The sequence below is a fragment of the Anticarsia gemmatalis genome, chromosome 25, assembly GCF_050436995.1.
Source record: "Anticarsia gemmatalis isolate Benzon Research Colony breed Stoneville strain chromosome 25, ilAntGemm2 primary, whole genome shotgun sequence".
Lineage (NCBI taxonomy): Eukaryota > Metazoa > Arthropoda > Insecta > Lepidoptera > Erebidae > Anticarsia > Anticarsia gemmatalis.
The window spans coordinates 6,286,891-6,311,337 of record NC_134769.1 but is presented as its reverse complement, the minus strand read 5'-3'; the positions used below and the strand labels follow the sequence as shown (position 1 = coordinate 6,311,337).

The 24,447-nt window shown below is 32.7% G+C and overlaps 1 protein-coding gene across 4 annotated transcripts in view; it reads left to right on the top strand.

Annotated features, from left to right (window-relative positions):
• The window catches only part of LOC142983788 (uncharacterized), a 631,218-nt gene that overhangs the window by 593,749 nt on the left and 13,022 nt on the right, over positions 1-24,447 (top strand). For 3 of the 4 annotated variants that reach the window (XM_076130846.1, XM_076130844.1, XM_076130845.1), the window contains one exon: positions 22,541-22,676. In XM_076130846.1, coding sequence (XP_075986961.1) covers positions 22,541-22,676 — 136 coding nt within the window. Of the gene's footprint in view, positions 1-3,084; positions 3,546-22,540; positions 22,677-24,447 lie in introns of those variants that run through there. The other variant, XM_076130847.1, reaches the window with a different exon arrangement.

Here is a 24,447-nt window from a genome sequence, read left to right as displayed (position 1 = left end):
GTCAGGTAGCTAGCTCAGACCGCAGTGTACGCCTCTGTTTCAAAGACAAGGCACTGGTTTGTCTCAATGATACGAAGAATTCACTTGGTCAAGGTGTTTGTTGAATAAATATATTGGTGAGAGCTGGTGTTTGCTTTGTGTTAAATAAAAAAAAAGGTAAGAAAAATCATAGCTTATGTTTGCTTTCAGGTTTTGAGTAAATTCTATTCTATATTATATAACAATTATTCACAAGATATCGGTGACGACACCACGATTGTTGCGCGACATTGTCTCGATTGATGAAAACATTATTTTATATTAAACTAGCTGACCCGGCAAACGTCGTTTTGCCATAAAAATTAAAAAAGAAAGTGTCACTTAGGGGCATGAAAAATAGATTCACAAAATTTCATGAGAATCGGTCAAGCCGTTTCGGAGTACGGTAACGAAAACTGTGACGCGAGAATTTTAGATATTAGATATAAATGAATTTAACCCATTACTGTCCCACTGCTGGGCAAGGGTCTCCTCCCGTAATGAAGGAGGGGTTAGGCCTTGAGTCCACCACGCTGGCCAATTGCGGGTTGGGGACGTTGCAAACCTTCAAGAACTTTTTTTTTTAAAGAACTCTCAGGCATGCAAGGTTGTTCCTTGATCTTATAGGGACTGGCAGAGACTAAAGAACGACACTTGGTACGATCCGAACAAACTTCCCCTGCATCATTTACAGTGGGAGCGTGATTTTATGTATGTATGTATTATGCCCGCGACTCCGTCCGAATAAGATTTCCTAGGCATACAGTGTGCTATGTGATAAATCTGTACTAACATTATAAAGCTGAAGAGTTTGTTTGTTTGATTGTTTGTTTGTTTGAACGCGCTAATCTCGGGAACTACTGGTCCAATTCTTTCAGAGTTAGATAGCCCATTTATCGAGGAAGGCTATAGGCTATATATCATCACGCTACGACCAAGAGGAGCAGAGTACCTGTGAAAAATGTTACAAAAACGGGGAAAATTATGATTCTCTTATGTGACGCAAGCGAAGTTGCGCGGGTCAGCTAATCGTGTAATAAACTGTCCGTGTTCTAAATATTGTTCAAATATCTACAATCGTTTTTGAGCGAAAGAGTAATTAACTTTCATCCATACAAACATTGTTTATAAAATTTTTAAATATGTTGCGTCTTAAGAATATTTATATAATAACATGTCTCTCTACGCTTTAAGGTGTAGGCAGAACTCTATGAAGTAGAGATTATTATCGCACTCCGGGCTACTGATGATAACAGACCGATAGAAATTAGTATTAGTTATTATTATTGGGGGGAGACCTTTGCCCAACAATGGGACAGTAAAGGTTAACAAAAAAAAATATATATATATCAAATTCTGTCCTATTAGGAATTGAAAACCTCATTTGCTACAGCATAGAAGCCGCTAAGAATTGTACAAAATATATTCAATATCTAAAACTACTATTTATCTCTACGTTTAGAAACCAACTCACCATGACCTTCTTAAGACGTTCGTTTCTTAGCCACGACAAGCCAATGAAAAAATCACAATAGCTCTGTAGCGTTGAGTGACATCCAAAGAGTCGTGAGTTCAAATACCTTCTTGAAATATGTGATGAACTGCCTACAAAGAATTTATTTATTATGGGCCCAATTTAGAATTATTAGCTTTTAGAAAATATGTTAAAAGAAAATTTGTTAATCGATTTTGTTTGTACATACATACATAAATATCATAATGCTTGTTATAAGCGCAGGTGTAGGCAGAGGTGTATGAAATACACCCGCGTATCGTCATTGATAATAATGTAATGAAATGATAAAAACATCCATCTAATTATAAAAGAGATATTTTAGTAAGAACTAAATAGACCATAAATACTGTAGTGTAGAATTCAGATTATAACGAATTTTGTATTCAAAACCCGTTAAAAACCTAGATTTATAGATAAATAACAAAACTTAAGATAAGGTTAGTATAAAGGCGAAGAGTTACATAAAAATGTCTAAAAGATTTGTTTTAAAATGAATAAAAATAAACCAAATCTTTCAATATTCTAAAATAATACCCTAAACGATTTTTCGTTTAAAAGCGTTTCTACCAAAACGAGGAAATCGTGAAGGCAAGTCAAATATTGAAGATTATGCGTCATTGGCTCTGCCCTTCGGTGGGTAAATAAAAAGGGGTAAAACACAAAAGATTGAAAGGGTTAATACTTTCAAGTTTCTGACCTGTCCCCTTTTGCATTGGGGACGAAAAAATACACAAAATTTGATTTGGAGTATTTTAAGAGGACAAATTATAAGTATTGAGATTTGATTCTTGTCTTGTCTTAATCATGTGGCTTTAATGCAAAAGTTCATTATATATTATTTTTACAATCATTATAGCACATTTATTAATGGTATGTAAGGTAAATAAACATATACTATGTAAGGACCTGCATAGTTTCGTATAACTTGTAATCTCTTGCTAAATTAAGTAGCTTCTTTGTGTCCAAGTTTCAAAGTAAAACCGCATCATAAGATTTATTACATAGAGTCAGATTTCAACTAGAATCTAAAATATCAGTAGCATTTTGCATAAACAAAACCAATAAAAAACTAAATTAATACTCCAAATTGGTATCGACAGAGACTTCGTCGTTAATCGACTTCTGACATTCGATTTCTATCAAAAATATGAATATTAATAACACAAAAAAGCAGATGTCGTTCAATTTGCATGCATATTAAAATGCGTTAAATTTTGTAACACCACGATATATAAAATTGGATGTTTCGTAATCGCCTTGCACACCGTTGTATGCCCCGAGCGTTTACCTGTTTTTCATTCGAAAGCTCGTGCGAGAGAGACGGAGCACATATTCCAAAAGCGTATGAAGAATTCGTGGCAACAAACGGCCAAGATCGGGGCCGACGCCACTGACAATGCACGACTCTGTGTCTGGTTATATTAAGTGACCGCTTTCAGTATACACGGGATTATTGTAAATTGGGTGTTCGAGTGCGCCTCTCCATTTCGGCCGTTGTTCAAGTGAAGCGTGGTCGGTGTGGCAACCATGCGCGGCGCATTCTTCACCAATGGGGGGCGACTTCACGCAGTTGCGTCCCGACCACCGCCGAGGACGGACCCTTGTCGCTCGCGCCGCCGAAACTATCGTACAATAAACATTTAAACAAATCACAAGTGTATCAAATCGATTCAAATTGAGTATCCTAGTTGGTTATTAGTGATGGGAAGTGTGGAACACGTCGCGGCTATCGATAACGTACGATGACCGAAACTTTAAGTTGGGGAGAACGGAAAAAAGTTGTGGTGCCGAATGCACTCCCGTATACAAAAAATGTGTGCTTCTAAAGTGATGGCCTGATGGGATCGCAGTGTGGCCAATACAGTGTAGTTAGTGATGTGTACTGTGATATAAAATTTCGGCATTCGCGTAGATGATTGCCGCTCCTGAGTGTGATATAATTAGTTTATTAGTTACCAAAGATTCCTGATGATCTTGTACATTAGTTTGTGTTTCATATTGGTAGTTTTAGGTGAGTACAGTTACCTTGTTACAGTTTATTGTGCTAGTTTTGTTATCGTGATTTATTGGTACGATACTGGTGTTTGCTTCTGAGTAATTATGACAGGAGCGATAGATAGGGTAATAAATATTACTATAATAATATTAACTAGACAATTTGCAAAACGTTTATTAGTTTAGATAACGGTTTAATGCAAATTATACATTTAAATGGAACAAGAGATACTAAAATGTGTCTATTAAAAAGTCTTTTAAATAAAACTCAAATTTCAAAAATTACTGGCGATACGCGTAGCCCGCATACAGTTAGTCGGGATAAATTAAATAGTTATAAATTCCGAAAGTGGATGGATATGTGGCTGCCACAAATTCAGTTAACGTGACATTATGGCCGGTGCTTAGTTGGCCGTGTCAATTAGTACGTAGTTCATTAAATGCCTCGCTATTACAAGACCACACAAGGAAAAAATAAACGAAACGAGATTTATAAAAGCCCTTGATAAATATTACATTTGGTGCAGATAAAGTTATTGCTCGTTATGAAATAATGGTGATTCTAAATTAATTCGAAATTTATATTAAAAATTATGCCTAAAAGCGTCTTTTTATAATAACGTTTTATCTAGAAATAAAGAGATTTTAGTAATATGGCTCAGAAAATGTTAGATTATCAAAGTCCTTTTTAATAAGGCAAACAAAAACTCCACATTAATATTTCATATTCAATTATCGATGAAAACAGATAATCTAATAGAATTAACTCCGAGAGTAACGATCAAACCCTTAGGGATGGTCTAATCGCGAGAACCAGCCCGCAAAACCTTACAAACCTTGTACAAAATAATTAATGCTTCGTAGAAAATATTTCATACAGGATTTTGATTAAAATTTCAAAAGCACATAACCCTTATTTCGCTTACCATTTAAAGACTTTAAAATATATTTAGTTTTATTAGTACTCAAATCAAATTATTTTATTCATACTATCTTAATCGAGAATCAGTTTTGCATACAATTCTAATAAAAACTTAGGTTTTTATATCTATAGTGAAAAAAGAAGCATCGCAGCTTCGAAAATAACCACGCCTTGGCAATTTCGGTAATGTTGTTATAACCATTTATCATAAAATCTGGGAGGACCTCTCAATTTCGTTTGTGTTCACCGAAAAAATTAAATCATGTTTTTGTTTGGTTTTTTTCTTATCCTGAGATAAATAAGAATCATTAATTTCTCAAATATCAATGTATATAAAATTCTTCCGTTACTGAGTGACTGATAGACAACGCACAGGCGAAACTACTGAGCGTAAAAAGAAATTTGGTATAAAGATTCCTTAGGAAGTGTAGAGGAGCACTAAGAAAGGGTTTTTGAAAATTATCCCAAAAGGGAATGACATCTTCAATAAATATGTTTTGATTACTGATACATTATTTGATATGTATAGATAAAAGATTTTATTAGTCGTCCTCATATTTAGATCTTAAACGAGAAAAGACATGTCATGTAATACGTAGCACTAAAATTTTACTGCTCCTTAGTTTACGATCCTTAGGTAATTTTGTTACTAATTTTCAATCATGATCTTTTTATCTACATCGTAACATTACCGAAAGATCAATTCAATAAACTGGCACTCCACATCAATATTTTCGATAAAATCAAGAATTTTAAAGGCATATTTTTTTTTAGAAAGTGGCCCGGCAAACCGTAGCAAACCGAATTAAAGGAACGTGACTTCGAAGCACGATTTCAGTTCCTTTTAGGCATTTCTTTTTTATTTTTCTGAATGTATTTGTACTGTGTTATATAAGGTCGATATTTTACTTAGGCATGCTTGATTTCTTATCTTTCTGTGACTAAATGAACTTCATTTGCTCACAAAGAGCCCTTTTTATTTATGAATAGTGTTATTCGCAAGTAAATGTACGTTTATTGGACGTTCTATGGATCGTATGTATTTAGTGATTGATATAAGTTTATGGGATGCTGCATTGCTTTTATGTTATTGGTCTTGAATGAACGACTGAGGCGGTTTATAACTTATCGATAAAAATAGAAACTGCAGTCACATCACTAATACTAATTGTAATTACTAAAGTATTACTAAAACAAATATCAAACTAATTTCTTACTCGAAAGCTATTGTTTAATTGAAATCAAATTTTCTGAGGCGTAGATTCACAGATTGCCAAGCCTATTTGCTTATAACAAGAATTTATTAAAATAAACTTTTTGTCCTTTACGTTTTATTTGACACCGCTTATTAAACGGCATTTGAATGAATATAATTAAATATCATCACGAAATCTTGAGTGGGCGACGCGTCTTGGAGACGCGCAACGCCATCTGTGAGCGAATAGCGGTACTAAATTTATGTAGAGAGATATTTCGATGTATAATAATTTTACTGCTAAAATAAATGAATAACATTTTCATTGTTAACAATTGGTAGTTAAATAATGATATACATTTATTACCTGACTTTTGAATATATTTCTGAGTTAGTTCTCGGAAACGTGATTACGCATTCGGTAAAATAACACGAATTACATTGCGAGCGTACATTTTGTTATACAAAATTATGTATACCAACGACCTTTGCTTATTCGATGCTTGGAAATGTTAATATTGAAACAACAGTTGTGCTTAAGCACCTAGATACTTAAAAATCTACTAGATAAGGCTAGAAACTACAAACATACTTAATTTCATTTCAAAACTATTTTACAAATATATTCATATCCGAATGAACTAGATTCCCCTACAAAGGAAAAATAAAATAAAACGTTTTGCTAAAAGTTATTCCGCACAGTCATACAATGCCAAAACAAACAAACTAACAGAAAACCCCCATACATAGAGAAAAAAACAATTTTTCTCCCGAAAGCCATACATCAAAAGAGCCGTCAAAACTATAGACAATAGAGTTACGTATTACTGTTTGTTTTCATGAAAAAATATCTAATAATACTCTATGGCCTAAATAGCTAATCGTGTCAGCTGTCTGCTAACCTGAATATTTCAGCCTGAACCTAATTAGGCCTGAAAACAAAATTGCAAATTTTGATTACGAATATTTCAATTTGTTTATTTTATTTGTACACGTTAAGAAAGTATATATTCTGTGAATAAACTTGTAATTTGTAATTGTGGAGTCTTGGAGTCTAGATATTAAAGTTTTAATTTCATTCTCGAAGCTTGACAGGCTTGAAGAATTTAGGGATATATTTGTTTATAAACTTTTGATTAACTGCTAACATAATTTTATATAATTTCAATTCGATGGTTGGAACTTAAATTATTTGAGATTAGGCATTATAATCTACCAAATGATAACATTCTGAAATATTCACAGTATCTCTAGGGTCTAGTCATTTCTTACTGCATTATTACTTACTTTAACTTTTACTGATTTCTTTACTTATATGACCCAAACATGATCTCTCTCTCTCTCTCTCTTTAGCTATATTCTATTTCTACCATTCCGTTGGCACATAATAGGTTTTTTTTTTACCCATTACTGTCCCACTCCCCACCACAAGGGTCTCCTCCCAAACGAGGGAAAAGGGTAGGCTTTGAATCCACCACGCTGGCCAAGTGCGGGTTGGGGACTTTGCATGCCCTCAATAAATGTATTAAAACAAATTCTAGGCATGCAATATAAAACATAATAGGTACCTATAGTTATTTTTTCATCTACAAATATTAAACACAGCTGTTCCAACAAACCACCAAAGTGATAACAAAATTTAATAAAAAAGAGAACAAAATAATATACTACAATTAACAACTTTCACACACTTATTTATTTTATTTAATAGGCACACAAACATTTACTTTCTTACTACTAACATAACCGACAGTAGTATTTTTCCGAAAACTATCGAAAAAATATCGTTCTAGCATCCGTTTTCCAAGTATCGTAAAAGTAAGATTCTTTGAAGCAATAAGACTTTGCCACAATGTGTTAACATATGGCCGCTCCCGTTACGTAACGTAAACAATTTAAGTCAACAAACGCGGGCTTGTGTCAAACAAAATATTGTACAACAAAATTTATTGTACGAAATTTTACTCACGAATTACGATGGCTGGTTGATTCTTAAAGATTTTGTATTTCGTGCTTTTTGTGAATTTCAATCTACGTATTATATTTAAAATGGATTCAAATATAAATAGGTGTGAATTCAAAATGTGATTAAATCTAAGTACAACATTTTCATGTTGCTCGAAAAAATATTTTTGTGAAACTACTGAAAAAACTGTTTTTATAATACTTTTACTATATTTTACCAGAATAATTTGCACTAATGCTAATGCGGGCATAATAATGAAATATAATAATATTTTTTTTGACTGTCTTAAGCATGTTTTTTTTTAGTGAAAACAACTGTTTTAATGATTTATTATAACAAACCCATAATAAATTATCTGTTTAAAGTCTCGTAAAAGCCACACACGTAAATCCGTCATAAACATATTAATACTTGTTTAAACCTAATTTATGCGACTAGTGGTTAAAATTAACTATCAGCTTAACTTCAACGGATAGTAAAAACCGTATTAGTTATTCTTTGCAATCGTAAAACCGAACTTTATTGCGTGATAGTCGATTTTTCCCTGTTTACCGTATTTTTACGACTTTTTATTTTATATAGATCAAAAAGTTTTTCGGTTTTAATATCGAAAGTTTTTTTTACGTGGGAAAATGTTTATTTTTTTGTACAAAATCGTGTAGTGTAATTTATTACTATGTTTTCGTTGAGGATTTGTTTAGATTTTTTTTATTTGTGTTTATTGTTTGTTTATTAATTCAACACTGTCACTATTTATTAAATAATATTCTTTTAGTAATAATAAATTCACTCTATCATATTGTTACAATACTTAAAACTCAAATTACTCAGATTTATGTTTTATAAAACTTCACGACTAAAACCCCTTGAAACTAGTCATTAAAGCCACCACTACTCAAAACACAAATGAGCCAAAAATATTCCGTAATAAATAAAACAGCATCATAAATAAACCGCCCCTAAAATGCATTATTTACGAAAAAACGTTTCCTTTTCTATAAATAGTTGGAACTTGAGTACATCCCCTTTCGAAGAATCAGGTTCACCCTCGCTTTGTTTTAAAATTAAATATGATGCCTGATGTTTAAAGTTGGTATACAATGTATGACGTGTTTGAGAATGGATGAACAAAATAAAAGTTAATAAAAAGTAGATAGAGGAAAATAAGACTTATTATGTTATAGGTTGATCTCTGGTCTTTGCCTACCCTCACCGGAAAATGCGTAATTATATGTAAGGATATGAATATAAATACTCCGAACTAGCTGGTCGTAATTTCAAAAATCCTGTTTAACAAAACTTAAAAAAAAGTTTTATAAAATGTATCCCATTCGATTTCTTTTTTATAAATTTGCATATAATTTTCTTAAAGATAAATCTTTCCAATTTATTTGACATTATTTTTTTAATTTTTTGTAATTTGAACAACAAACGTTTCAATAAAACTGTTACAAGACTTTGCTAGTACGTAAAGCTCTAATAGTTTGCAGACGACATCGCCAGATCCTGTCTAGATATCAATCTGCTATCTGTAATTTCTATCTAACTGCAAACCGGGTTAAATGCTTATCTAACCCGAAATGTGAAACGTAAGCTTTAGAGAAGGCAATAAGCTGTTATGTTTTTAGTTAAAAGTAAATTAGAACGGTTAGTATAGTTATTAATACTTAGATTTTTTTTCTGTAAGTGGTGATTTTGTGTTTCACCAGACACAGCCGCGCATTTTAGAAATACAAAATGTTTTTTGATAAAAAAAAATATAGCTTAAAAAATACATGACGTATGCTTGCTTAAATCCTTTAGGCATTACTTCCGAGGGGAGAATTACAAAAATAGATCTATAACAGTAATAATGTGAAGTACAGCGATATTCCCCATAATCTGGTTTGAACTATGGATTGAGAAATTTTCGAATACAAACAGTGGTTTGGCTCGTAATCTCGGCTTATAAAGGCTACCAAGTTTAAGAGTTCAAATGCTGTTTAATTTTATAACATAATTTTAATTACAAGCGTATCTTAAATCCTAAGAGTAAGGCTCAAGCGTTGTGCTTATGACTTTTGATCGTGGAGTACCGGATTAGAGGCTTAAAGTATTTTTTTATATAAAATTCTATAGCCCGTAGTTAGCAAAGCCTCGGTTGAATGGACCTTTTGTTATCCTACCAGTATTAGCAAAATATACATAAAAGATCATTGTGTATATGAAATGTAAACGCATTTATAATAATACTAGCTGATCTGCTAACGGAATTTCTTTGCCTTATTTTTTGTTTTTTTTTTCGCGCCATAATAAGTCCTTTCCTGTGTCTTTAGAGCCAATTTTACAAAAACAATAAGTCGCATTGGTTACGCCATTCTTTAGTTTAGCGCTTAGCAACACATTTGACGATTCATTTCTATATATAATATAATCCCTACAAAAGATCTGTAACATCAGACAAAAGTTTAATAATATAAAAAATAAACTTATAATGAAAAACTAAAAAAAATGTTTTGTTGAAGTTATGAAAACTTGAAAAGGACGCTAAAGGTCTAACAATCATACTCGAGTCGCGACAGTTTTGGATAAAATAACAAAAATTTTAGCTTCAATGATCTTTTACGAAAAGTATTAAGTATAAAGACTGTGCAGAGCTTCGTCAAGTTTTAATGAATATTAGTTTTTGTTATAAACTCGATTGTTTTATCAAAATTTTGTGATCGGTTCACGATTATGGGAACGGCTCGAAACAAAAATGTTAAATTTAATTATATTTTCGGAAACAATTTATTTTGGATTGAGCTCAGACCGCTTACATTTAAGGATATAACTAACATTATATATGCATGTTTATACGTAGTACTATGTATATAATCAATTCTCTAAAATATAATAATACACGAATGGCTTTATTATAATATTAATGCTATTCTCCCAAAAGACATCGCAAACATATTTTTCCTAGAAAATTATAGGAAAATTACTATGTACCGTTGAATAAAATATAACTCGATGTCAATATAAATAATATACATCGCTATTGATAAAAGGTTTCGTTAAAAACGTCCATTTTCTTTCCGAGAGTTATCTGAGAGATAGTATGCGATTCATAAACTCTTATAATAATATAAGGAAATCAAAGAATCCGGTTTTATTAAGTTACGCATAGTTGGAGATGTTATAATGGCTACTTGGCGTGTGTGGACACTGTAACGAAATATATTGTTTTGCCGTGTTGCGTGGGCCGTGCGACTAGTGGCGCCATCTCGTATCGAGTAGCGGCAGTTAAGTTATGTGGTCGAGAGATTTAATGTTACGTTTGGGATTTTTGTTTTATTGTTACATTCTATTCATATTATTATTATGTACATAGTAAAATTAGTATTATAGTCGGTTTGTGAAGAAATTACTGAAAATATTTTGTCCTAAAACACAGATTTCAAGTAAAATGATAATATAATTTTTATATTATATTTACCAAATTATAAAGGGACTACATGAGAAGCATCGCTTTTGAAATGTTTATATGTAAAATAAAGGTTTTCAAACAACAAACATACTAACTTTAAAGGTTAAAACAAGAGAAATATAACAATGTTTTATAACAAAAGTTTAAAGTTAACATACAAAATAAGATACGTTTCCGGGCCCTTACGTCTTTGGTTACGTATTTCTTACGTATTTCTTGAGTTTATCAGTTAAACAACTAAACTGGGGATTATAACTTCACGCTTGTGAAAGGATTAAGCAGAGAATATCTCTACTAATATTATAAAGCTGAAGAGTTTGTTTGTCTGTTTGATTGTTTGTTTGTTTCAAGAAGTAGATAAGTACTTTTGTTTGGATCTAGGTGATTTTAGAATTATATTCAGATAGGTCATTTTAGGGTCGATTTTGATGTTTTTTATTCACAGTATTATTTTAGTACGATCAATTGTTGATGTAGGCACTTATTTGTGTTATAATTGTATTTTTTTCTTCTAATCCTTTGTATAGTTACGACTTTTTCCGAAGGATTTTCTAGAAGGGATATTATTTTTTCTAAACTCATAAAGATTAACGATGTATAAAAAAACACAAATATAGTCCTAATTAGACCAGCAGTTTAAGAGATAGGTATAGTAAATAAAAACCATTTTATATGTAGTTAAAAGTAAATCACCGTGTACTTACCATAATGTCTGAAAGTTACAAAGTAGTTTGTGTGAAGTCGAGCAACTCGCACTTGACCGGTGCGGTGAAGACTAACTTTCTTAGCCTGAGAGTTCAGCCTGTAAACAGAGCTGGATTTAAGGGTACATTTAAATTAAATTTAAAAAAAGTCTGCTTCAAAAGTACGGAATTCTTAATTATCTATACTAATATTATAAAGCTGAAGAGTTTGTTTGTTTGTTTGTTGGAACGCGCTAATCTCAGGAACTACTGATCCGATTTGAAAAATTATTTCAGTGTTAGATAGCCTATATATTGAGGAAGGCTTTAGGCTATATCATCACGCTACGGCCAATAGGAGCGGAGTAGCAACGAGAAATGTTACAAAAACGGGGAAAATTATGACGCATTCTCTCTTATGTGACGCAAGCGAAGTTGCGCGGGTCAGCTAGTCTTCTATAATTTTAAATGTGAAATTTTGAAGTATGTCTGTAGCTCTTACACCACTAAACTAGTGAATCAATTTTGATGAAATTCAGTGTGAAGATAGATGAACTACTGGGATCTAATTCTCGTAAGGCTCTATCGACTTTTCGACCTATTGGTAGATTCAACAGTTCTAATCTTTAAACATTTAATTTGACCGAAATGTATAAAAAAGTAATTATTTTGCTTTTCAATATATTATTTATGTTTAAATAAATTCATATACCTATACAGTCCCACACATAATATTCACACAAAGCAATTGCCCAGAAATAAAACAATTTTCATTACGTTTCAGTCCTCTATGAAGGGTAAGGGGTTAGGGTTTTGTCCAGATGCTGATATATTTTTTGACTCTCGGAGTGTAATCTTAAAAAATATGTATATATTTCTTAATATAAAAATGTAATTTTATGTAAAAGTTCCTATGTATCATACAAGATTGTTTTTGTTTACCTATTTTATTGATTTTATGTTAGTCTAAGTTCTTGTTAATATTGTAGTAGTTTATAATTTGTTTTAGTCTAATTAGCATAGATATAAGCGAATTGGTGTATACTGTAAGCTTATGTTTTATGAATAAATGAATTTGAATCTCTCGTAATCAGAAAAATAGAATATTAAGCTTAAATACTTTATGAAGTTTTTCTAAAAACCTAGGCCGAAATTCAGACTGAAATAAATCAGTCTAGAAACCCTCGCTAAAGTCTAAAGATACTTATTTATATACAGTTTGAAGTTAGTATATTTCACGCCATTTCGCCTTTTTCATGCTAATTTTATGTCCGTGAAGAATCATGAAGATCCTGGATTAACAATTTCGCTAGAAATTAATTTGGGTTTAGCAATTTCGTAGTAGAATATAATAATAATCTATGATTAGGTTAAGCTACGCGTTGTACTGTTTATCTTCGGATGGGTCAGCGTATTTCTATCGAATAGTTCCTAAATTATATTATTGTTTAATGTATCCTGGCTTCGAAAGGCATATTCAATGTTAAGGGTTTAGCCTGTCTATCACGCAATCGTAGCTAAACAGCTAGACAGATTATGACAAATTTTGCAAAAGATATTTGAACACCTGAAATCATATAGCAAAAATTAGGCAAGGGAAGGTGAGATAGGAATGAAAAGATCTCGAGAAGAGTTACGCGGATCAACTAGTACTCAGATAAAATCATGCCGACACTTAAAAGGTCGCAACTTAAATCTATTTTTTCCGTTCATTGCTTACAAACTATCTAGGAAATTGTCGAGATAACTCACGTATAAATAAATAAATAGCTCTGAGGCCAACCGTTCCCGTCTGAGGGCACTGCTAAAATATTCCGAAACCATTTGTACGGAGGGTGATCAATTATTTGTAGCAACTTTTTAGGCTGACTGTACTGAATTTGAATGTACCGCTTTTAGATTCGTTTAGAAAAAAAAAATCTGTTTATTTTTAACATAACACTCGTTAAGTCTAAATGTATGGATAGGATAACTGTTATAATAATTGTAACACTTTGCCTAATCCGGAAGTCGAACCAAAGACCTCACTACGGTTCATAACACAGAGGGAGCATTTGTAACTTTTCCGTTACTTCGTTCCATATTCCGGACTGACTGACTGACTGACTGACTGATACGCAAAACAAAACCGAAACTACTGAGCGTAGTAAAAGTTTGATATGAAGATTCCTTACGAAATATAAATAAGCACTAAGAGACTTTCGCAAATCTCAACCCCCCCCCCCCCCCTTTATTGGATGATCAGCAATAAAAAATAGTGAAAACGGGAAATATAAAGTCTGTTAAGTAAAGTAGTTCTATCATATATAATTAGCATGCAACGCTAAAGTTTTCAAACAATTAATAATTCACATTGTTCCTTCAGAAATAATCAATGCTTTAACCATAGAGTTTATCTTGAGACTTATCTCGAGCTTCATGTGTGCCGGTAAAGGGTCGCAATGATTCATAGGGACAGTATCTGTTTCATAAGCCAGTGAATCGTAACCATTTGTTTTCGATTACCGCACAATTGCGAGACTGATATTAATTGAAGTGTTCCGGTTTTTTCGAGTGGTCGTAGTTACGGTTTTTTCGTTTATTTGTTTTTGCGTGTGACTGTACTTGTTGTTGGTGTTTTAAAATTGTTTGTTAATTTACTTTTTTTATTATCAAGTAATATTTGTTCTGTTTTATGCTTAGCTCTATAAGAAGGCATTTTATATACAAATACGATCAATCGAGGTATCATGACGACATAATGGGTGTTAATGGCTGCAACACAGTTAATGTAATAACTAACGCAACCATTACCGAACATATTTTCTACGACTTATATGGTTTTATTTCCTAATAGCATTTTTTTAAATTATTATTTGTATTTGAAAATCTACCTATTTTATAAAACAATTGTCGTCACTATACAAATAGGTCGAAACGAAAAATAACAAAAACACTAGAGCAGCATTCTCTATAAAAAATAAAATCCCGAATTGTGCTAAACGTGAACAACAAAGGAATTCCTAACAAAAGTTAATATTATTTCAAGCACCTATTGTACTTTTCTTGATGATTTTATTAAGGCCTTTGTTCACCAGTTTCAAATAGATTCGTTTGTGAGAGAATTTTCTTCGCATTTCAAAGTCCGTTTTCGAAAATTTACGAAAACTCGAACGTTATTATGAACTAATTAATAAAAATCAATACTTTTTTTATTGTCAACAACACGGGATTTTTTTCCAAAAATATAGGCCCATGTCTTAATGCACGTGAAAAGATTTCCCGGGATAAAAATTACCCTATGCAATAATACAGGTCCTAATTTGTATGTGTACCAAATTTTATCAAAATCCGTTTTTTTTTTGTTACTCAATCACGCCATAGTTTTGACGTTATTGAGTAACAAATATCCATCCAAACATCTTTCGCATTTGTATAAGTACGAATTTATGCTTTAACATTTATTAAATGCAACAAAAAAATACTTTTTAAGAGTTTTCTTTGTAAATGAAACATTTATAACCGTTCAAAACGTTCTCTCACAAATTAGAATCGTTATAATCTTAAATTTAACAAACTAGGTCATTGAACAATGAATTGATACTTGAAAAGCAAACATCGTCGGTTCGGTGTTGACCTACTATCAGGAACAATGACTCTATCTCACACCTTTGAACTATAGCGATAAAGAATAACAAATATTTCTAATTTGATACCACATTCGATGAATTTAATCGATACTGGCAGCCCGGAGTTTCATTCCTTTGTTTATGGTATCGCGATTTTAAAAATAAATTGTGTTCGAAATTTCAATATTGAAATTGAGGTGCGTAATACAAAATGGCGCCTGATATATAAAATAGAAGGTGGTTCTGTTAAATATAATGTAGCTATTTAATTAATTTGTTATTTAACAAATTGTTCATGACTTCTTAACCTTGATAAGGTTTTAGAACGATCTGAAATATGGCTACCGTGGTATATTTTAGTATATGCATTATTATGTATTGTAGTATAACAGTATAGATGACAAATAATTAGCCTCTGTCGAAAATGTGTGTTGAATAAGTAGTATTAAATTATTTCTGCTTACCATGAAAACAAGACTCAGATCTAACTAATCTACCTTTTAAAGTACAAAAATCAACAAAATTACTATTCATTCCGTTAAAATGTCGCATTAACAGCTCAACATTACCATAAAGAGAGCTGAAACGAAAAAAATACAACATTAGCAAAACGGACCCTAATAACATTTACTTTTTAATTTTTATTGTCCGAATTTCGTTTTCCAAACACGTATTCGTATTCCTGAAAGTTTAATACCAGTGGACCTTACGAAATTAAATAACATGATTATAGAATTAATAAAATTTAAGTGGAATCCATTTTGAAGTTCGGCCTTGTGAGGGTGGCCAGAGTATTAAATATTAGGGGCGATTTTTCTTTCTTGCAACAATGTTTGAATTTGTAATAAAAAAAACTTGTACTCTAGTGAAATGTTTCGTTACTTGCTCTGTATCTTCAATCAATGTAAAACTTTATAGCACACTCGATCCGCGCCACTTCCATTGCGTCCCATAAGAGAAAATGAGTCATCATTTTCCCTGTTTTTGCAACATTTTTCGTTGCAACTCTGCTCCTTTTAGTCGAAGTGTGATGATATATAGCCTATAGCCTTCCTCAATAAATAGGCTATCCAACAGTAAAATAATTCTTTAAATCGCATCAGTAGTTCCTGAGATTAGCGCGTTCAAACAAAAAAACAAACTCTTCAGCTTTATAATATTAGTATAGATAGTGATACGAATGCTCCATTACATACAGCAGCAGATATTACTCGATCGATCTGTGACTCGTACTCGAATGGTAACTCGATCGAAATGTTTATAAAGGCATTTTGCGTCCCAACCTGCAATTTACCAGCGTGGTGAACTCAATGCATAGCCTGTTCATCATTTCGGAGGAAACCAAGTGACTATCCAAGGGTGAAAAAAGTCTAAGATTTCGGCTCCATATAATATAAATTTTTACTCGATTTCAAGCAAAACTGTGAGGCAATATTATACTTTCTCATCCACAACGGTAAATGGAATCTCGCGTCCATCGCACACACAAACATCCATTCAATAGTTGGCTATAAACAAGCACCGAAGTGTTCACTATTCACTATCACTAACAAATCTTAATGAACTGACACGACCCGTAGTTTCGTTTCCACCTAAATTAATAAACGTCGGGTTAAAAGCACATTACATAGATAAACAAATAAACTAACGGTCCCGCTTAAATACTCGCTTTTACTGCGGTTTCACTTGAGATATTAAACGTATATTGGATTTAAATTGCGATTTAAGATCTTAATAAAGTTTTGTTTAAACTTATCTCTGGAACTGTTAGTCGGATAAGAAGAAACCTTTGTCGATATGATAGCCACTTTTAGGAAGACTGGGGTTATGTAACATCATTGTTATTAATCATTATTATGACGTTATTAGCTTAGAAATATAGACATTTAAAAAGAGCAAGCCGTGAGTTTCTTGCCGTTTCTTCTCACAAGCAACAGCTTTTCCGAAACGGTGGTAACAATATTTTGACGATTTCAAATACTTGTTAAAGGTTATGAAATAAAGAATATTTGACTTTGACTTTGACCTAATGCTTTAAATCTACGGGAATGGTGTAATCACTATTCATAATTACGAGCTACAAAAAATATTATTGTCCCACTTCTAGGCAAATGTCTACTTTACTTGACTTTAGAATAGTCCACCACGATAGCCTTGTACGAATTGGGGACTATGCTATCAAAACTTGTTGAAAGAATAAGCGTGAAACATAAATTTAGTTCTACTATCCAAACAATCATATTGATCATAATAATTAATCATAATTTTTAACAAACATAACTAAATAGTTAATTACTGTGGGGTTCGAACTCTCATTTCCGTGGAAGCAGTAAAGAAAATAACTATATATAAGTACTACTTTTGATACTCGACATTACAGATAAGTCTGTAATGTCGAGTATCAAAAGTATGACATTTGAAATGCACTGCAAAAATAGTTCCTACTGCCCCCGGTAGAGGCGCTGTTCAGATTTTCATTCAAAATCGATAGCTAGCCGGTTGTTGATAGCCGATAGTGGTAGAGAATCGCGCTACTAGTTTGTCATAGCGTAGTAGGCCGTGCTTTGAGCTAACCTGTATAGCCAATATGAGAGCTTGTATTGTGCCTCGATAGTAATCTGTTAAGATGTGATAGATAATTCGCGACATCGTCATTAGCTTGAGTGTTCTGCCACTATTGTTGGGACGTTAGTCTGTTCGACTGCTGACCTCAAAGACTCGTGTTCGATTCGGTATTCAATGTGCTGTTGGTGTTTTCCAATTTATTTTAGATTATTCTACATAGTAGCCTGGAGTTTTGTAACGTGTCCGGTAGATCGCAATATAGCGTTCTATTATATGGGACTTATATTGCAATCGGCAAAACCTGGATCTATTACAATGAAATTCAGTTTCAGACAAAATACCAGTTATTGTATCGGTGATTCAGTCTAGCCTGTAGGCGCCCGTAGCCAGTTGCGCTCACCGGTCGGTAAACGATCTGTGGGTTAAGCAAACCTTGGCGCGGTCATTCCATAGATGGGTGACCGCATAGTGGTATTTGAACAGGGCGTCTCCGTGCTTCGGAGGGCACGCAAAAAGTCGGACCCGGTTGTTGTCTATTAAGATAACAGTCGTTAAGCCACGTCAAAGGCCTTCGGGCGGCATGAACAACTTTGACACTAGGTTGACCACTAACTATACGACAAGAAGAAGAAGTCTAGCCTATACTTAGGACTTACTTTATATTACAGGCTTTGTCTTAAAATCTAGATTTTAACATAAACTAGATCTTAAAGGTCAACGACAAAGCGATTCGCTTACTCATCCGCTTATTATTTGACACTAATTTGCAAACGACTTTGTCCGCCTCAAAAATGAAAAATCCTACTTATCTGTAAAAAAAAATGGGGGAAAAGTATCCTATGTGTTAATACAGGTTATAAACTATCCGTGTGCTTAATTTTATCAAAATCTATGAAGTAGTTTTAGCGTGAAAGCGTCAACAACATTCATAACATAGAAAACTTTCGCATTTACAACATTAGTACGATTTTAAAATTAACTAACTTTATATTGTGACTTTACCCGTTTTGGATTTTCGTGACGTTACAAATGCCTGCCCAGTCACGGATGAACGGATTTCAATAAAGATACACTTATTGTTAAAGGCCATCAGTGAATTGACCGCACTGCATGTTGCTTAACGTCGACCGCGTCTCTAGTTATTAACTGAAGTACGATCCGAGATCTTAAAGTAGCTACCAACGGATAACGGTATCAAATCTGATATTGCTTTTCCATTCATTACCGTACCATAGTAAATAATTTACCGTTACAACCGAAAATCTATAAAGTATCAACACCATTCGACCTACATGTTCGTTAAAGTTAAACTTTTTAAATAGCATAGAGAAAAGTTATTTTTTCGAACCAACGAATGGGGTTACATTCCATTTTTAAATTTGAAATATTTGTCGTTAGCGTTTTGTTTATGGTCTGAGTAATGAGGTTACGAGTGCCGCGGGCTTACAATCAAGCTTCTGTTTCATTTTTATGTCTTAGTTAGTTTCTCCGAATTAACAGTTTAAACATAGCTTTCGGTTCGTTTCGGTTAAATATTTGTTCAGTAAGTATATATTGGTGAGGTCAATTTGATGATGGGTGAACATTGTATGCTCTCCATTTTCTTTTGTATTTTCGAGGAGAAGAAAACAGTCTCCCTGTGGTTAGCAAAAGTTATTAAACTCCAAAATTTGATTAACTTTGACATTTGTTTGGCAAAAAAACATAAATATGTTAGTGACATTGTAACGATCTTCAGTGCCCACACGCTTTAAAATTACAGTAGGCACCAATAAACAGGAAACAACAATTGAGAATAGCCAAAATTAACTTTTTTTGCACAGATAAAAAATTATACAGCCAATGCCATGTTATACACGACCGCCTATTATTATTTCGGGAACCATTATTACGAAACGTGTGAACACAGACAAAAAAATGTGGTCAAGAGCGAGCCGCTAATAACGTCGCTTTTTTAAGCTTTTAAGCGAAACGTTTTTACAACATGAGTCAAATTTTATCATGAATTGTATAAATGTGACGGAAGTTTTGTGTTAAATGTAAGCTCTTTATTGTAACATCGAAGCAATTAATATTTCAACGAATATTTATAATAATTTTAATGTGAATCACACTGGAATTGTCGGTTTTATACGAATCTGGCTTTAATATAAATGAGAAATGCATATTTATTATGTTTAATATATTTCCTTTGAATTACTTTGTATTGTTTTACGTGAAAAATAACGAAAGCTAAGTAAAAGCGATTAATGCGATTTATTAAATAAATTCTACTTATTTACATACATACCAACAAACATATGTACGTACCTACATATCTACATTCCTTCATACATAATATTACGCCTTTTTCCGGTAGGAGTAGGCAGAGACCCAAGAAAAAAAAATATTTTTCTACTTACTTATTGAAATAAAAAGTTTTATTCACCAAACAATAATAACGAAATACAATGCTTATATAACTTTTATTATCATAACTAACAATTATAATTTAATCACTTGCATATAAAATAGTCATTAAGTAATAAGCCGAGTTATAATTTTTTATGCTTTTTTTAGCGTTTTATATTTAATAATTCATGCAATTTATTTCAGTTCGGGGAACCAAAAGAATAGCCAATTACTGATACTAAATCAGTTGGAACGAAATAAAAATGTCATAATTGCAGGTGATTCACAATGCGGTTGCGGTTCTGAGTCATGCTCGGAACATTTAAGCGTGATGATTCAATTAGAGATGCAGCTTTTTCGCTCAATAATAAAAAAAGGCTTTTGGGGAATTCGAGCAGGACTTCTTCTTCTTCTTGTCGTATAGTTAGTGGTCAACCTAGTGTCAAAGATGTTTAAACCGTCCGGAGGCCTTTGGCGTGTCTTAACGACTGTTATCTTAATTGACAACAACCGGTACCGACTTTTTACGTGCCCTCCGAAGCACTGAGACGCCCTATTCAAATACCACTATGCGGTCACCCATCTATGGAATGACCGCGCCGAGGTTTGCTTAACCCACAGATCGTTTACCGACCGGTGAGCACAACGACTACGGGCGCCTGCTTAGGTATTTGATCATTGTTTATGAAAATAGCTATAGGTATAATACTATCGAACCCACATTTGCTTGTGTAGTGGACTCAAGGCTTAACCTCTGCCTCATTCTCGAATAACCCTTGCCCAGCAGTGGGATAGTAATGGTTTTTATTTAGTTTATGAATAGGAAAGTAAGCAATGGCTTATTTAAAAACTCTAATTACTTAAATAACTTTAATTAGTAAACTTTTTAATGGCAACTACTGTTTTTCGTATTGTGTTTTTGGTCTTACTGCATTTGTATGTATGACATTGTACACACACATACATATATTTGTGACTGTACCAAATTTCTGCCTTTCGCGATGATATTCTCAAAAACATTTTACTGAGAACTCGAGACGACCGTTATATGATAACGAGAAATGACGTCATAACGCGATATCAAGCACATTTCTACGTATCTGTATGTAATATGTATGTATATAATAATAATATGTATGTTTATACAATAATATGTTTGTTTACTTTACAATTTATATTTAGGGAATACATAGTTACAATTTTGTATTATTTTATGTAGTACAAAATGAAACAATATTTGTCAAATTTTCGTAACCCATTTTAAAGGAATAATAGCGTTTAAATGACAAACAAGTTACAAGGACTACGAAACCGGGGGCAAGTAATTCATACTTAGTTTAATTTTAATTATAATCAGACAATCACTAATAAACCAGTGGGAAACTAGTTTTATGTATGTAGGTACATCACTAATGTTGTAGTTAAATGCGAAAAAGGTTAAACACCTATGTCGAAATCAACATTTCACATTCAAATAACAAATATTCCCAATTTAAATCCGACGGTTGATTGATAATTTCCGCCATATTTTATTACGCTTTTTTTTTCAAATTACCCGCCATTTATTGCGAGTCGTATCAAAACTCGAGATTATTTGAATAATGTTTCAATTAATTACAATTATTTGCGTTTAATTAATTGAATTAATACGATGGTAACTTATTGAGGTTTTTTTCCTTGAACGCAAAGGTCAGATTTTTATAATATTTGCGAAGAAATGTTTATTTGAAAGAAAACGTAGCCATTTTTTTTTAATAATAAGAAGAGAAATCGAAATGTATTTAAGTTCGCGGAATCACTTAGGATAGACAACTTATAATGCAATTTTAGTATAAAGTATCATAATCGGACCAGAAATCTTTGCTTTTACTTTACGGGTAAAATAGATTTTTTATAATATGCTATACATACGAAACATTACGCTTGTTCTCTTTATGTGTATTAAGAAGGATAGAGCACTTCGGTCTACGAACCCCTGAATTTAATTTTTTTCCTCAACAACACTCAGGGAAACAAATATGGCTGACAACTCAGCCAATTTTTCTCTTTAAATAGATTTATTTATAGAGCTAATATATATAATATATTGTATGTTCATACAGTTTTAAACTCTGCATCATTATCCAAATCGGTTCAGTTGTATTGACCTACAATTATAGAAACAATTTTTTACCAATTTTATTTTAATAATGACTATAATTATTAATGTGAAATTTTCTTTTATTTTCAGCTGATCCGTTGCCAGGCAAGCACGTACCACTAGAGAGCTATGAGAGCGAACTGGAGAGGGAACACGCGCTGCCGACGTCCGTCCCCAACGCCGACATACTTAAGACTAACAGCAACCCGACGTATCACAAGCCGAGGTAAGCTTTACCATAGACAATAAACAGTGTTGCCAACATTCAAGCATCGAATATTTTATTTATGGTTTTATCGTATGGTTAATGGTTACTGGTAAATAAATGACCGCCTCAGAAGCCGGTCTTTAGTGTAACTGTAAAAAATAAAGTCTTGGGTTCGAGTCCTGGCTTGGACAAAGTACTAATAGTCATTTATAATTTATATTAGAATATTTCTAAATATTAGCCCGGAGTTTGGTAACGTGCCTGGTAAATGGAACGGGCTCGCCTCCTATTACATGGGACTAACGTTGTTAACGGCGAAATGTAAGAGTTTTTCATGCTCTTCTGCTCACGCCCTCGGGTGTAACAGGAGTGAGAGTATGGACAACCTAGTGTCAAAGTTGTTTAGGCCAGACCGAAGACCCGCCTTTGAACAATATTAGTAGCGAAACGTGGGTGTATTCGATACCGTCTCTTATAAGTACATGAAGGTACACCGATACACTCACGAATATATGTAAAAGAGTATATTATATTCATCATCAATTAATATTCATCATTTAACTGCACGTTTGGCGCAGTGGTTTAAGCGGTCACCTCGCCGCAACAACCGTATTTACAGATTTGTCCCGGGTCTGTTCGAATCCCACCCGGGACAAATCTTTGTGTGATGAGCAAAAGTATTTGTTCTGAGCCTGGATGTATGTATTAATTGGTTACCATAGTACAAGCTCTGCTTAGTTTGGAATCAAATGACCGTGTGTTAGTTGTCCAATGGTATTTATTTATTTATTTTATCATCATAATAGGTACTGAATAAAAAAGTACTGAATTTTAAATCTAATTAGCGATTAAAAAGTGTGGTCGGGATTTTGTTGCAAGCCCTACCTTCCGAACTGACGCTATACACTCTCTGCATCATTTACTATCATAAGGGTCAGTACTTGACCTATATGAATACATGGTTTTAAGTTGAAATAGTAATACTTTTTGTTTTATTTCATCCGAATATAATATTAATTCATTGAATTACGCAAAATTTTGACTGACATGTTTCCACTCCCGCAATTCATACAGGTTTTATTTAAAGTAACTTTTGTTGTATATCATATTCAATGGTTTTTGATGAAATGTATATTATTATGATTGAATGTTGCAAATAATATATATTGTAAATGTTATTTTAGTAATATTTAACAGTACTTGTAGGCATTTGCATAATAAAAGAAATTCGGTCGAATTGAGAATATAGCTAATTGACCAACGTGACTTAGCTCGTGTATTTTTCAGACTCATTTTACAGAAAAAGAGTCTTCAACAATGTCCGTGCTGAATTGCATCGAATTCTGTTTAACGTTTTATACGCAAAAGTGTTGTAAACATACTTGTTATATTAGTATAAATATCGACAAAGACTAGCGGCAACTTTTTTTAGGAAAAGTCGCGGGTATGTACTAGTTTTTATAAAAATCTAAAACGGGATGTGTTAAACCATAATTTTACGCGTTGCGTAACGGTCAATTCTTTGCGCGAAACGCGTAAATATGTAGAATTCTCACACACCGTTTGAGTCCGTTAAAATCGTAAAATTGCTGTATCTTTTACGAAAGATTAGTTTTGTTTAAGGACGCCAACGATTAAATGTAAAATGTAAACCGTGCAAGAGTTTTTTAAAAAAAATTGCAAAAAAAACTTTTTGAGAAATTTTGTGTGAAGGAAACAGGATGACATTAAAATTATTCATGGGCGAAAAAAACCTAATCCTATTTATCAAAATATAGAGTTATTGTTC